Source organism: Perca fluviatilis, chromosome 12, assembly GCF_010015445.1.
Source record: "Perca fluviatilis chromosome 12, GENO_Pfluv_1.0, whole genome shotgun sequence".
NCBI lineage: Eukaryota > Metazoa > Chordata > Actinopteri > Perciformes > Percidae > Perca > Perca fluviatilis.
Window position 1 is genome coordinate 13,628,387 of NC_053123.1, and position 16,547 is coordinate 13,644,933.

General features: G+C 41.2%; 1 protein-coding gene across 1 annotated transcript in view; it reads left to right on the top strand.

The window, feature by feature from the left end:
- Positions 1–7,167: 7,167 nt before the first annotated feature.
- The window catches only part of cps1 (carbamoyl-phosphate synthase 1, mitochondrial), a 60,781-nt gene continuing 51,401 nt past the window's right edge, over positions 7,168–16,547 (top strand). Inside the window, 8 exon segments of the mRNA XM_039818292.1 lie at positions 7,168–7,509; positions 8,673–8,782; positions 9,056–9,200; positions 12,467–12,556; positions 12,656–12,712; positions 12,798–12,890; positions 13,066–13,192; positions 16,088–16,515. Coding sequence (XP_039674226.1) covers positions 7,384–7,509; positions 8,673–8,782; positions 9,056–9,200; positions 12,467–12,556; positions 12,656–12,712; positions 12,798–12,890; positions 13,066–13,192; positions 16,088–16,515 — 1,176 coding nt within the window. The 5' untranslated portion in view covers positions 7,168–7,383.

Below are 16,547 nucleotides of genomic sequence, written 5' to 3' on the forward strand. Positions count from 1 at the left end.
TAACAGCGTACATCATAAGCAGTTTCAAAATGGAGGAGGTTATGTCAAAATGTTAATATGGATTTTGCCTTATAAAACACTTCCTAACTTATCATATTACTGATGTGAGTGAAACTCATCTCTGACTGCAACTCTACTGGACTCATCAATTTATCTTTCAATATTATCACTTTATTTGAAATATAGTATAGATCCCAAAGTTTCCTAAAAATATAATATATATTAGCCAACATGAGGGTGAATATCTACAATATGTGCATTTTGATGTAGTGGTGTAGCCATAAGAACATGACATGGTTAAATATTTTACTCAGTGCGAACATCTTATATTTGGTTTAAGTGAAGTGATGAAACAAACACATTTAGAATATAGATATATGTATGTATGACTGTAGTGCCAAACAGTGTGGAAAATGTAAGAAGAAATGAATACAAGTGGAAGTTTGTGGAACAGAAAACATGCGAAGAAGCAACTGCTCAAACTAGTTCAAATTTATATTTGAAAAACTTAAGGTGGACAGGTGGTGGAAGTGTTGTCTGTGCAGATCTGATAATAAGCCATTGTTTATTTCAGTCACTGACAATGTGTGTTACAGCACCTGTGTTCAAGTTGGTGGTCGTAGGTGGAGTGAAAGGTCACCACCACTCCCAGGACGGATGTGACGTAAAAGCACAGGGTGATGGAGATCTACTGGAGCTTTCAGCTGCTGATGCCAGTAACCCAGACAAGGCTAAGAGTGCAAATTCTGTCTCCTTAATTCTTGTCTATATCTGTCTCCCAGTGCCAGTGGTGCAGCCCTGCCCCCACCACCATGACAGGCCCTGGTGACGAAGGAACTGCATGAATTCCTCCACCCAACAGCCTCCCCCCCCCACCTGCCCCTGCTTTCACTGACCCCATCTCCATGAGGGCAAGCCAGAGAAAGCCTCAGTCCCTCAGCTGTCATCAGGGCTCACCCCTGGCACCCCACTGCACCTTCTCGAAAGGCTGACTTCCCTTCACTCCCTCCCCTTATAGAAACTCTGCCCCAGTCCTTGCACCCTGTGCTGCAGTCCAATCTGAGCTCCACTATAGATTATTAATGGATTCAGAAGCATGGAAGAGCTATTCTTTATTTGGATGTGATAGCAGGTCAGCTTGTGAAAACAAAAAAAATAAGATATCGTGTTTATTTGACAATCAAGTGTAACACGTTTTATTGTGTGAATTATATGCATGAGTTGCTTGTGAAGTCAAATAATCCATTTCAAATTTAGGGCCATTTTAGGTATTAAAATAATGTTTTTTTTATCCACAGTGAGTAAGATTGCAGTGTTTGAGAAGTGTTAACACACATTTTTTTCTGCTATTGTCACTGTAACTCAGTGCCAATTGCCAGTTCCCATGACAATTAACAAAAAGCACTTTTCAAAGAAGTCTGTTCTGTGTGGATATTGTTTCCTTTACCAACCTGACCAAACAGGTTTCTAAATATGTTTTAGTGTACTGTTACTGAGTCTCTCAATACCACATTAGTGAAGATAAACAGTCTTCTCCTTCTGAATAAACATGTAACCCTTTACTTATTCATCATTAGTGTCCAGTTCCTTTGGGGAAGCCATTCTGGAGATATGAGGTCAGATCTTTTAAAGAGGGGGCAAGGGGCTTCAACTGTACAGTAAAGGCCACAACAGTGACACATGCCATGTGAAGATACATTTCAACAACCACCCTTGGTAACCACCACTGCTGTCCATAATGGCAAAATGAGGAAAGAGGACATTTTTAAATAAAAAATAAAAAATGCCACTGACCCATGGACACTGTCACTTTTGTTTAATTTTGTCTTTAGGCCAATATGTATGGAGTTTTTGTTTATGCACAAACATGGGCTGTGTCTCATGGGCAGATATATTATTATGAAAAAGGGAGATTTTTTTTGCGTAATGAACTGCACAGACCAGGGTATCGCCATTTAAACACAGTTGGTGGCATTATATTACTGTAAATCATATCGCTGTCCTCACTCAAACAAAATACACCCAATACAGAGGCATGGGAAATAATATATTTGTTTGGGTTTTATGAAAAACCAGCAGCATATAAAAGCTGCTTTCACCATCCAGTGGTCTGGTGTCTCGGCCTACATGTTTATGGGGATAAACAAACTCCAGATTTGAATACACTGATTGTCTGTGAATGGCACCTATGTACAAGACAATCACCTGTACAGGAAAAAGAGCACACTGAGTACAATGCACAAGTTATGCAAGTATCTGTAGTTCAAAAGTTCAAACAATACCGATCCATAATTATCCTAATTAGGGCCAAAACCATGACTGACAGCTGTCATAGCTATTAACAGGTACTTGACCTGTGTTCTTTTTTTGGCAGTATGGTCTAACAGCTGGCCATGTGATCTAAAAGTGTGGTTCTTCAGCCCTTTTCTAATTCAACCAGTCATAGTTTTCCCCTCTTTAGTGTTGAGCCAACAAAAGTGTGTGTGCAAAAAGTCCACACTAAATGATTATGGTAGAAATTCAGTAATTTGTTCTGCACTCACAATGTAATGACACCCATGTTGCCTTCTGTACACAAAGGTTTAAAGTTAGTCAGCTTCTATCTATCCACACGTGTTTCAAACATTATCGTGAATATTATTCTGTGCCTGATTGGAATAAGATCAGATTAAACATTAGTGATAACTATATGGAAAATGGGATGTTTACTAATCAGAAAACAGTAATGGGAAGCAACAACCAAAGTGGAGTACAAACGTAACAGAACAAATGGGGTGCATTTAACCAAAACACTATTATTAGCCAGCAACTTTATTTTATTTAAATCATTTCACCTGATTTGCATGAGAATTCTGGAGAGAAATGGCAGCTATGAGAGGGATGCTGCGGGCTACAAGATGTCACACGCAGGGATGAAAAATATTTTAATTGAATGAAGCGGAGACTGTGGTAAACTAGGTTGATTATCATCAGTTAAGAAAAAGAAGCTTTCTTGGATTGCATCAGTTTAGATTGAAAAAACAGATAGATGTGAGAGGATGGGTTCTGAGTGGATATTCTTTTGCAAACTATTATGCTTGGATCTTTTCTGTGCCACCTCTTCACCCTCTAGCTTTGTCCTTTGGCGGCAGGGTTTGCTCCAGTACAGGCGCTACTACTGTTACCTCTCAAGAATGACGGTGTGATCTGAAGCACTTATGCCTGCTTGCTGCCATGCATTCGCAGTGATCGCAGTTTACAGAATTGTCAGAAACACGTCATTTAATGTTACCTGTACCAGGACGAAAACATCAATCATGAAACTGTGAGATGTACAATTAAGGTTTTGTAAAAGAGAAATGACAGAGGTACTGGTTCTAAGACACAGGGCCTTCCCTAACCTTGGGGTCCTCCTGTGATAAGCATGATTAATGAAATGTGAAGAACCTGAGCTTGAAAAAAAAAAATCATGCGATGAGTGGAGTGTGGTGTAAGATTCCAAAGATGCTCCCCGGTCACTGGCATTCGCCACCATGGGGAGTTGGAGCATTGAGAGGGTTGCTGAAGGGAAGGAAATGACAGGGAGCATCGATGGACTTCCTTTGCCACACAAAATGCAGCAGAGGTCACCCAGTGTGCAATCTGTGATGACTAGAAAGTAGCAAGGCTTTGGATTCTAGTTCTACTCCCCCCGCCCTTTTCAAACTCTGAGTGATTCCTTTCCTGCCCTCCAACCATGCCAAAAAGAATGAGGCTGTAACTGAGCCTAGACGCACAGATGGAGCCTATTTATAGTCCCTACAGAGAGGTGTGAAGTTTCTTGGGATTTCTAAGAGCAGGGGCCATGGCTCCTTAAAGGGGCTGTGGTCTGTGGTGTGTAGCCCACATGCTCTCTTTCCCTCTCTCGCTCTCTCAAAAGCCCTCCACTGGCCACACAGGAATTAGATGGGGGCAGGCTAAACAAAGCTACTCGCTGCCCTTTTTTACTGGGAACACTACCTCACTACAGAGGAAGAGATTCCAATACCGGCATTTAGGACAGTCTCCTCCTCTTTATCCAGCTGATGACTTGGTCTTCCTTTTACAACTCTGGAGTCACATCACCCAAAACAAGAATGGTGACGCTGTGCGCAGGTCTTCTTCTAACTTGACAGCGCATACTGTTAATGCAGGCTTGAGTGAACCCCTTTGTAATAACTATAGACCCTTTTGGTGGTTGGCTTGATTAATGCAATTGTTGATTTAATGGGAAAACTGTCATATTTACAAGCATTTAAGAATAATGTTACATATGTATTTAAAATGTTGGTTATTCATCATCTAGAACTGGGCTTCCTTTTGATCCACGAATATGGCCATACCATTTCCAACACAGAGAATACTACTACTACCACCAATACAACTTCTAGTACTATTTCAGTACTTATACTAATACAGATGTAAAATCCAGCCAAAGTGTGTTATTACAGAACAAAATCAGGTTCGAACAACTATAAAGGTGTAGCACATAACTCCAGTTCTAAAGTTTTTGTACCGAAATCCTATGTGTTGAAGAATTGATTTTACAATGTTCTACTATTGGTATATATCAAGCACAAAATGGTTAAGGGCCATAATGCATTTCTCATCTGCTGCCATGTTATGAAGCATCCAGACCTCTAAAGTCATATGACCACTGTCCACTGAGTCAAAACTAAGAATTGAGAAGCAGTGTTCAGTTGTTTAGTGCTAGAAAACTTGAAGTCATCTCCAACTCTGTCGAATCGAAGCTTTTCTGTTTACCCATTCCTTTTATTAGATTAAATGCAGGACCATAGTCATTTTTATTCTCCGGTTAATCTGTTTATGTCTAATGTAAAGCCCTTTGAATTGCCTTGATGTTGAACAATGATATACAAATACACTTGCCTTGTCTTGCCTTAGAATGATTTATAAAGTGTCAATATCTTCAAAGTATGCCAGTCTAATCCTACTGAACAAACATCATCATAGATCCTTGAAACAACAATCCATTATTTTTGTCATCTCAAGGCTGAGGCATTGCTTGGAATCCTGGCACAGAGAAAGGCGAGGGAGCCTGTTTGTCTATTCACGTCCTATCGTAAGCTTCGTCACCATCTGAAACTCACTCTTGGAACTGCAGACAATGCGGGGTCTTTCTGCCACACCCTAGCCAATCAGTGGAGGAATTTAGAGGGCAGCTAATCGCGTAATATAATAAAGGGCCATACAGTACATTGCACATGCTTCTCGTGTTATCCCAATCATCACCTAGCAATTTTCCACTGTATGTGATTCATTGTTGACAGTAAGGGCTGTTTTTTGAGTGCATTAAAAATAGACAAATAGAAATACATTATTTTAAAATGAAAATGATTCATAAAATTCAGCTAAAATACGTTTGTGTGTAGAGTTTATTATAGTATAGGTAGGAAGACTGTGAAGATAGTCTGACAGTGTTGTGTAAAAGGTTTTATCATCACTGATTTATATTCTTTCACTTATTGACTTATTATTAAGTTTCATATGATAAGCTTTGGGTTTGAACAATAATCATATCACGTTTCAAAGGCCGGAAATGTGTGGAGATAAACTCTATTTTGCAGATATAGATAGGGTAAGCAGCTGAGTGTGTTTACCGTTTGTTTTCCTGTAAAGTGGTATTGAATGTTGAATATTTGTATGTGGTTACATAAGATCCACAAAGAGTCCAAAAAAAAAGCTCAGTACTATATATCTAATAAAAACTTACATTGATTACAAATGTAGTAGTCTGTTGGACACTGAGGACCAGCACAGGCTCATGAGCGCTTTAGTAGCGATAATGTTCTTAGTGGAGAGAAAATACCTTGTAGTGTTAATACAGTTACCGGTATATCTATTACTTTAATGCATCACATCCTATGTAACAATAATACAAAAATGTGGACTTGAATGTAGGTGCCATGTCAACTGTAAAGCTGTTATAGCTTGTGCTACACACTGGCAGCTAAATTATACTTGGGACCTCTCAGTTGTTACTATAATTCAAATATATGGAGCTGCACTGTCATCTACACATCAAGTGTGCCACTACAACACTGCTGCTGATTTAAAATCCCTCTGAACCTTTTTAGCAAATGTTACCACTGGATGTCACCAGTGCTCCACAGGTCTGCTGAACAGGAATAGTGCAGACAGAATTTTGACAAAGGGAACATGATCTGTAGTTAACAAAGGGGTGTAGACAAATGTAGAGGACGTACACAAAACTAAAGTATACCAAAAATCAGAAATGAATTAGACTTTAACGAGTAGCCTATAATGAATATAATTGTAAGTGACATACTGTACCTCCCCTCATGTTTAATGCAAATGGCATTATAGCTTTTACAAAGTTACATAGAGAGCACTCTCTATGTAACAGTCTATTTCCCAAGTCCAATTTCTGGAGTGTGGAGGTATTTCCTGATCTACACACGTCCTATTACTCACACCCACTTTGTTCAGACTGCTGAACCCAGCAGAGTGGCAGTCAGGCAGCCTTCTCCACAGAGGACCAGTCTTGCAGTGATCAGCAAATACACACACCACTCTAATCCCACTACCATGCAGCCTGTCCATGGTCAGTTTGCCTTTTCTTTTGCAGGCAACTGGCCTCAAAGAAAAAGCTGTAAAGAGTTTGTTGCACTGAAAGCACACACAAGTTTACTATAAGCAGGAACATTCATTCTAATTTGGCATGCACTTCATTTTAGTTCCTTTTTTATTATGTAGCACTTTTTTTTTCTTTTATAGCATCACTGTAGAAACAGAATGAAAAAAATAAATAAAGGAGAATGTGAACTTTTTTTCAAAAAAGGCTATTTGAAGTTTCAAGTTAGCCTTTATTAATGGTGGCGGTGCTCAAACTAAACGCAAAAACACGTAGGCTAACTAAACTAAATATGGTTAACTAATATATTCACAAGTAGGTCTACTATAATAGATATATAACAGTTTGAGAGGTTAACATCTGGTACATCAGAGGGAGTTTAACTTTTTCGGCCTGCAGAACACTTTATTGCCCTCAGCTATCATGCGTGTCTCGGTATTTTAAAACACGTTGATCCTTCTCGTTTGACAAAAAGTAGGCGTTTTAACTGGTGACCAATCTAAACGCTGTGCGCTTCATGCGTTGAGAAAAACAAGCCAACGAAGGCCAATCCCGATCAATTTTTCAAGCTCTCAGTTGAACTGTGTGTAATGACACGAGGAGCAGCAGCCCAAAACTCATCCATTCCACTGTCTTCTAAAAGAACATTTACACGCAAGACGCAATTGTGCAATTTGCAGGACATTGTAAATATTGAATCTATTTTTTCATATCGGGAAACTTTTCATGCACGTCTGTGCTACTTTACTAAAAGAGTAATTTAGGCTAATATGACAAAAATCCTGCTAGCTCACAGCGTTGTTAAATCTCTGAGACAAGGATGTGTGGTTGGCAGAAGAGTAGAAAACACGTCGGCATGGCTGAGATTTCAAACTACAAAACTGTTTAGTTTGAAGGTAAGAGAATGGATGTATGAGTGGAAACTCTTGTTGTCAGTTGTAAATGCACGAAACAAACTTTTAATCAGAAGTGCCGTCAGTGGAGCGCTAGCGAAGCCCGAATCCCGCAGGAAAATCCGTAAAGTCTGCGATGCTTTGGCTTTACACACATGTACACATATTTTAAAAGTTGTTACAGCCTTTTTGCAAAAACAGCAGGAGCTACTCTTATATTCGGCATAGATCCAGCACAGCAAAAAGTTCTCATTTGAACATAATTCAAACTTAAGCTAGTTGACCATTTACGACAGTTAACTCTAGCGCTCGTTCATTAGCTAGAAGTTACGTTACAGCATGGTGGGCGGCAGGCCAGTAGCATACGCTGAATAAAGTTGGAACCGTATTGAATTAAGTTCTGTCCGGTGGACTGTCATTACGCCGAATTAACTGGTGGCACATTGTGATTCAATGAAACATAGTCAGTTACTTGGCTGACGCAAGCGCTTGTGCCATTAAGAAAGACTGTAGTAAATTCTCTGATTTTTGAATGCAGTATGGGACGGTGACAGTTAAGTGAAACTTCATTTGTATTAACTCACAGAAAAGTAAAAGACAAATAATGTTGCACTGTTGGGAGGTGATGATATTTCCAGACTGTTGTCTCAGATAATATGTAGCATGCAGATGCTGGAGTCTGTGCATCATGTGTGTTAATAACATGGAGAATTGCATCATGTTTGAGGTGCGCTCTGATTGCAACTCAACTGATTTTCTCTTTACCTCACTTCCGCAGAATTAAACTGTATATAGCAATATGTCAGCATTGTATCTATCTGTGATGTATTTGAGGATATGAGTCTTTAGTAAGAGAGAAAAAAATGTTCTAATTGATCAAGGCTCTTGTGATGGACGGGCGCGTGCGCGCGCGCACACCACACACACACACACACACACACACACACACACAGAACAGATTTGTCTGTCTCAGCATTCATAGCACAATTCACTTGTCCTGCAGTTTCAGCATGAAACCCGTTGCCATCACTCCTGAACATTAAAAGTCTACACATTTGTTTCAAACTTTTGCCTTTGGTCTTTCCAAACTTGCTTCATATAAAGGGAATGCATTATTCTTGGGTGAGATTTATCTTGTCATCTGCTTGCTCTCTTTTAACTCCCAGGCCCAGACGGCCCACCTGGTCTTGGAGGATGGTACCAGAATGAAAGGATTTTCCTTTGGGCATGATGCCTCTGTAGCCGGAGAACTCGTCTTCAATACTGGCCTGGTGGGGTAAGGAGACATGCCGACATAAGTCAAACCACATTAGATTTAAGACAAAATTGGTCACTTGAACAAGTCAGATACTAAACACTAATATATCAATCTTGCTTTGAGCTCGACAACCTTGGATCTTAAGTGTATTAATTTTACGTTTTCACAAAATAAATTCCCAATTCCCAGTTACACTGCATTTTCTCACCTTGTAGAGGACAATGAGTGGATGACATGATTATGTGCTTCATCATTACCACATGACAATATCCTGCTGTTTCCCTGCTTTAGGTATCCTGAGGCCCTGACTGATCCCAGCTACAGAGGTCAGATCCTTACCCTGACCTACCCTATTGTGGGAAACTACGGGGTACCCAACAGCCAGGAGCTGGACGAGCTGGGCCTTAGAAAACATTTGGAGTCAGAGCGTATCCAGGTAGGAAACTCAGCGATGGTTTTGGGTGTCACGTTTTGTGGAGGCCTCAGCACCGCAATTTATTTATTACAAATTCCTACTTTGATCCTGTCTGTCAGTCGATCAGTGCTTAACCTTGGTCCAGACTGAAATATATCAAGATTATTATGAATTACTTGCCATGACATTTTTACAGGCATTCATGATCCCCAAAGGAGGAATCCCACTGACTTTTGTGATGCCCTTACTTTTTATCTATTTACACCATGAGGTTGACATTTGTGGTTTTAGGTGAAATGTCTCAACAAATATTGACTGGATTACCATGAAAGGTACATGAATGGTACAGACATTCATATCCACCTGCGGATGAATTATAATCACTTTGATGATTCCTTAACTTTTCAACAGTATCGCCATCATTAAGTCAACTTTTTGGTTTGTCCAATACTTTGATTTATGAGTAAAAATCACTCTATTTTTTGTGCTAATTAGAAATTGTTACAGTAGCTTGCTAACACCCTAAACTAAGATTGTTTACATGGTAAATAGCATTCCTATTGTTGGCATGTTAGCATGCTGACGTTTAGCTCAAAGCACCGCTAAGTACAGCCTCACAGAGGCACACCAGCATGGCTGTAGACTCTTTGTCTTGTTAAGATCGATTTTGCAGGCAAAAATGCTAAAACTTTTCTGGTTTCAGTTTTTCAGTTATAAATATTTGCTTGTTTTCTTAAGAGATGTATTCCAAATACAGACATGGACTAGCATTATGTAGCAGATGCACACATGGTTCTGTTTATACTTAAGTGGGTTGTTTAACGGTGCAAACTGAACGCTCATCATCACAGCCATGTGGATGCAGGGAGTATAAATTAGATCTTAGTTTTCATATACTACTAAACTCAATACCTTTTGGGTTTTTGACAACAATATGTGAACTGATTGTAGTTTAAACAATTAAAGGTGCTCTAAGTGATGTGACACGTTTTTTAGGCTACAACATTTTTCATCACATACAGCAAACGTCTCCTCACTATCTGCTAGCTGCCTGTCCTCCGAACACACTGTAAAAAAACACGGTCTCTGTAGACAGCCCAGGCTCCACAAACTGCAACAAAAACAAACCGTGCGAACCTGCCCCACGAACCATAACAAACAGTGTTCCAGCCAATAACCGAGAAGAAATAGCTGTTTGTGCCATCACTGCAGCAGTGTTAGAACGTAGGCTACTTCCACAATGCGTATTCATGACTCAACCAATTCTGCTTCGAGTCTAATATACAGCGATAACAGGCCGGCCGCTCGAGTCTAATGTAACCGTGCAACCAGGCCGCCCCCCGAGTCTAATGTAACCGTGCAACAGCCCGGCCGCTTCGAGTCTAATGTAACCGTAAAACCAGCCGGCCTCGAGTCTAATGTAACCGTGCAACAGGCCGCCGCAGGAATGTAACCGTGAACCAGCCGGCCCTTCGAGTCTAATGTAACCCGGCACCAGGCCGGCCGCTCGAGTCTAATGTAATCAAGCGGTGTCTTGGTTCCCGGCAAGTTTGAGTTATTAACCAAGCCTTGTTTTTGGTGCATCTTAGAGGATTGTTTCACGGCAATTCACACATTGTCGTTGGATACAGTACATCACATACAAATAACCGTCATGTTATTTTGGTAGTTATGTTAAGTTAAATGTTAGAGAAGTGAATGTTGCTACGTGGTAGCTAGGCTAGCGGTCCCAAGGAGACCGCGCACCAGGCTGCTGAACGAGACCGTAAGGACCGTACCCGAGGTAGGACTACCGCAGTCTATATTCAAACGGGTGTCTAGGTTCTCGGCAAGTTTGAAATATCAACCGATAGCAGAAGCCTTTATTTCTCGTGCATCTTAGATGATTGTGTACATACAAATTAATAGATTACATTATTGATGGATATTACATACAAATGCACGTCATGTTATCTTAGGAGTTATGTTCAGTTAAATGTTTGTTACGTGATAGGTAGGCTGTCACCAGGAGACTGCACGACCGTAACTGTGCCTAATGCATGAGTCATGTAATCAAACTGGTGTCTAGGTTCTCGGCAAGTTTTAGTTATCAAACAATAGCAGAAGCCTTTATGTCTCGTGCATTTTAGAATTGTGTTCATGGAAATTCATATGCTACATTACCAAGGGGAAAGTATTAGGCCTATATCACATACAAATACACGTAATGTTATCTTGATAGTTATGTAAAGTTAAACGCGATCACCCCCCCCCGCCGAGGGCACACGGACCGGTGACCGAATCTATTAACTCGGTAGGCCAATCAACGACCGTCCGGTTGAACCGACTCCCGTAAAAGAGTCGGTTGTGCCATCACTAATTGGTTGAGGAGAATCGCAATACACACACATTAGAGACACGCGCTGATTGGTTGAGCGAATCCAATACAAACACATTAGAGACACACACACACACACACACTGCTGCCCTGCGCACAGCGCACACACACAAACACAGACACACACACACACACTCACGCACCGCTGCACAACGCACACACACAAACACAGACACACCCACACTCCACCGACACTGACTTACCAAATTTGCAGTTAGCCATCAATTTTCATAAAACGGCCCATATTTGAGTTTTACATAGTTGATTTCTCGCATAAAAAAGTCTAAGAAGTGAATTTTGTAATGGAATAGCAGAGATCTGCACGACCTAGATTTAGAAGATTAACTGACCTCAGATCAGTTAGTGGCCTATGTAAATTTGGGGACGTTACAAAGATAGAAGGTTGAGCCAAATGAGGAGGACTTGGGAGGTTGACGTCAACTTCCAGCTTTGTTCAGATTCGCCCGTTTTCAGAGGCAGTTTCAAATTGTGAGATTTGCAGAGGAAAGGGGTGTCAATGGGATTTTGAGGTTCTATGTATGTCCTATTTACCCTCCAAACTGTCGTTATTCAACTATGACAGGGTAAAATCGGTTTTGCATTCTATCACCCCTTTAACAACAGTGCAGTATTACTACACATTTATGCAGTATTGACATTTTGTGAACAGGTTTCTCTGTGTTTATTCTCCCATGCTCGGGATATTCTGACATGCCCTGATGCTCACACACATTTTAAGATTTTGTATTTTGTGGCAACTCTTGACACCATAAACATGTTAGGGGTGTGAGCTACAGTAGCATAACACAAAGCTTTGTTCTGAGCCTATGCAGTTGATAGACTGAAGTACTTAGGGACTTTTTAGTTTGACCTTGTTTTTAAGGTTGGTTTGGTGCTTTTGTGTTTCTAGGTATCTGGTCTTCTTGTTCAAGACTACAGTCACGAGTACAGCCACTGGAACTCTGTCAAGTCTTTGGGGCAATGGCTACAAGAAGAGAAGGTTTGGATTCAAATGACCAAATATCTGGTGTTATCTCAGAGAGGAGAGTAGGAGTCTGCTGCTGGTGTATTTACAAATGTTACTTTCCCTCTTTTAAAGGTTCCTGCATTGTTTGGAATAGACACCAGAATGCTGACCAAGATCATCAGAGACAAGGTACTGTAAATGCAAAGGTCTGAAGAACATTTTTTATAAATGGATTGGTTGATGGACTGTTAGTTTGCTTGTGATTTCTCCTCAGGGCACAGCTTTGGGGAAGATTGAATTTGATGGGCAGCCTGTTGAGATATCTGACCCTAACCAGAGAAACTTGGTAGCAGAGGTCTCAACCAAGGTAACTGCTGCTAACTATTATATTGAACATCCCAAAGCAGTTGTTCTTCCCATTACACCAGGTAGTCCTGGTACAATAGACCAAAGTCTGAGATCATAGATATAGTATGTCTACAAATGGTGTTGATTAGCGCTAACCTCTCTTCTCTCTCTTTCTGTGTCCTCCCACTCTCTAGGAAACCAAAGTTTTTGGAAAAGGAAACCCAATAAAAGTAGTGGCTGTTGATTGTGGTATTAAACATAACATCATTCGCCTGCTGGTTAAGGTGAGAAAGAATATAAGAGGGATTGAAAAAAACATTTGTTGTTGAGTGTGCATCCTCATTAGTTTACACACTTAGAAATTATGTTTTTATGATGTAGCCCCAAATGACCTTTTTTTGCACAAATATAGAAAATAAGTCAACTCTCAACACTAGTTCACATTTCTGCAATCTGATCTAGAAAATATGAGGTGGTAATGTTAGGTCTAACAAGCTAAAAAAAAAAAAATCCTGTAGTGTCCGTTTGTTTCATCAAGCTGTAAGAGATAGTGGGCTTTTCTTTTGTTTATGCATAATTTAATGGTTTGTTGTTATGTATAGTGTTACTATTAGCTTGTAGTTGATTGTAATAGTGAGTCAGGAAAAGCAGCCTGTAGACTTGGTAATATAAATCATAGGTCAATAGCATTAGAAATCGTAAGTCTTCACTTCTTGGTCCATAGAAAGTCCGTTGATGTTGCTTTTTCATGGTGGCTGAAGAATGAGTAGGATATATAAGAACATGATTTTTTTCAGCCTAATTGTATCATAAATATAGTTACCAATATTATCATTGTTGGAGAACTGGAGTCTTTAGAATGTGGCAAACATTTATCATATTTAGTAAATGTATGGAGATTTTGGCTAGACAGAGAAGAAGAATCTGTAACAGTTGGAGCATTCATTAAGACATAGGTATATTTGGTGGCATTTACAATAACAACACATCTGCTGAATCTGCTTTTACATGAATTAAGGTTTGTGTACTGATGTCACAGTGTTGAAAAATCAATCAAAGTCTTCATCTAGAAACTCTTTTTATTAACTGCATACCCTTTTATTCACTGTGGGAGTTTTCCTTGTTGGTTGGTGTTTACATCCCACCTCAGGCCTGTGTTATGGCGCTTTTCCATTACATGGTACCTGCTCGACTCGCCTTGACTCTACTCACCTTTTTTGGTATTCCATTACGAAAAAAAGTACCTGGTACCTGCTAACAGGTACTTTCTTTAGTACCACCTCAGTCGAGGTTCCAAGCGAGCTGAGGCGATACCAAAAGGTGACGTGAAAGCGACAGAGGGGGGTGTCCTGAACAAACCCGCCATTTTTAAATAGTGTAGCCTTTTTGTTTTTGCTGCCTCCAGCTTCATTTGAAACAAAATGTGTCTTCTGGCTGTGGCAACAACAACACACCTTCGACGTTCTGTGTGTGTGTCACGTTAGGTCACGGCAGTTTACTGCAGAGCCGACCTGATGACCAGCCACGCTGAGGCGGTACTAAAATCTGCAATGGAAAACAGACGCACAGTGCGTGGAAAAACGCCATTATTGAGGCGCTACAAGACCTGGCTGACCAGATGACTAACGTGGAGAGAAAACATCCAGACTCCCTGCTTATTGTTCTTGGAGACTTAACCAGAGCAAACTTTAGCAAAGAACCTCCAAAATACAGACAGCACATTAAGTGTCCCTCCAGGGACAATAATACATTGGACCGCTGCTATACACCAAGGATGCCTATCGCTCTGTCTCCTGTGTGGCTTGGGACTCTCTCTGATTACTCTCTGGTTCATCTTCTCCCAGCCTACAGGCAGAAACTAAAATCTGCTAAGCCTGTGGTCAAGATTGTGAGGAGATGGGCCAACGAAGCAAAGTTGGAGTTACAGGCCTGCTTTGGCTGCATTGAATAGAGCTTTTTTTTTGGGAGCGGCAGCTACCATACTGACACTGTGACATCTTACATTAGTTTTTGTGAAGACGTATGTGCTGACTAAAATCGTCTGCACATACAGCAACAATAAGCTTGGGTTTTCAACAAAACTCACACAGCTTCGTCAGACCAAGGAGGAGGCCTACAGAAGTGAGGACAGACTACAACCAGACCAGAAACACACTGACGAGAGAGATTAAAGTAGCAAAGAGAAGCTACTCTGAAAAGCTGGAAAACAAGTTCCAGGAGACCATCCTCCCCACACTGTAGAGCCCTATCAACTGGCCGATGACCTGAATGGTTGTTTTTTTTTTGACACCCCTCACCTGCTCTGACATCAAACAACCATCTGCTCTCGCCCCCCATCTGTGCTCGGGATCTGTAAAAAGGATGTGCGTCAGCTCTTTCAGAGGCAGCTGATCACGAAGGCACCTGGCCCAAATGGGTGTGTCTTCCTCCTGCCTAAAGGCGGATTTATGCTTCTGTGTTAAATCAGCGCCGTGGGTACGTACGTTGCTATACCAACCCTACGCTGGACTCTACGGCTTAGCCTGACGTGCACCTCTCAAAAAATTTAACTGCACGTCACTCAGTCTTGGCTTGGTAGCGTTGCATTCATTTCTGGGTTCTCCTTCTCCATAAACAACATGAAATCAGGGAGAGGGTTAACTTTTCTTGCTACATATTTCCGATCATGGTCAGAAAGCACAAAGGAGACACTTTATTTCTCCCACTATGCCTCTCTAGAGTCCTCACTCTGAAGCTAATCACGGTCACTCTCTCACCCACTCTACCACACACACACACACACACACACACACGCACACGCACGCGCCGGCCCTGCTATTCTCTTAAAGAAATCAACGCACACACCAACGCGCAAGTATAAACTTCAGACCACTTACGTAGGCTACTGTGAAAGCTGTGCGTGGAGCCTCCGCAGAACTATAAATCAGCCTTAAGGCTACATCTACGCTACTACATTTTTGTTTAAAAACAAATATCTTTTGCTATGTTTATCCCTTGCATCCACACTACTACATGTGAAAACATTTACAGGGTACCACTGTGTTACCGAGCCCCAAAAACGAAAACATTTGGAAACACTTATGACCCAGTTTTAGCTTAAAAACTTCAGACATTAAACGATCCACCATCATCCTGGTCCCCAAATAATCCACCATCACAGGATTAAATGACTACAGGCCTGTCGCCCTGATGTCTGTGGTAATGAAATCCTTCAAGTGGCTGGTGTTGACCCACCTGAAGGACATCAGAGGACCCCGCTGAACCATCTGCAGTTTGCCTACCGGGCAAACAGGTCAGTGGATAATGCAGTCAACATGGGACTGCACTACATCCTGCAACACCTTGACTCCCCAGGGACATATGCAAGGATCCAATTTGTGGATTTCAGATCAGTGTTCAACACCGTCATCCCAGAAATCCTCCGCTCCAAACTCCCCCAGCTCACTGTCCCACCTCAAACCTGTAAGTGGATCACAAACTTTCTGACAGACAGGAGAAAGCAGTTGAGGCTGGAGAAAATCTCTTCCAGCTTCTGGACCATTGGTACTGGCGCCCACCAGGGATGTGTGCTCTCTCCACTGATCTTCTTCCTCTATACCAACGACTGCTCCTCAGGAGACCCGCCTGTTAGACTGCCCACTGTGGTAAGTGGCTACAGAGTACTGTTAAAATCAAA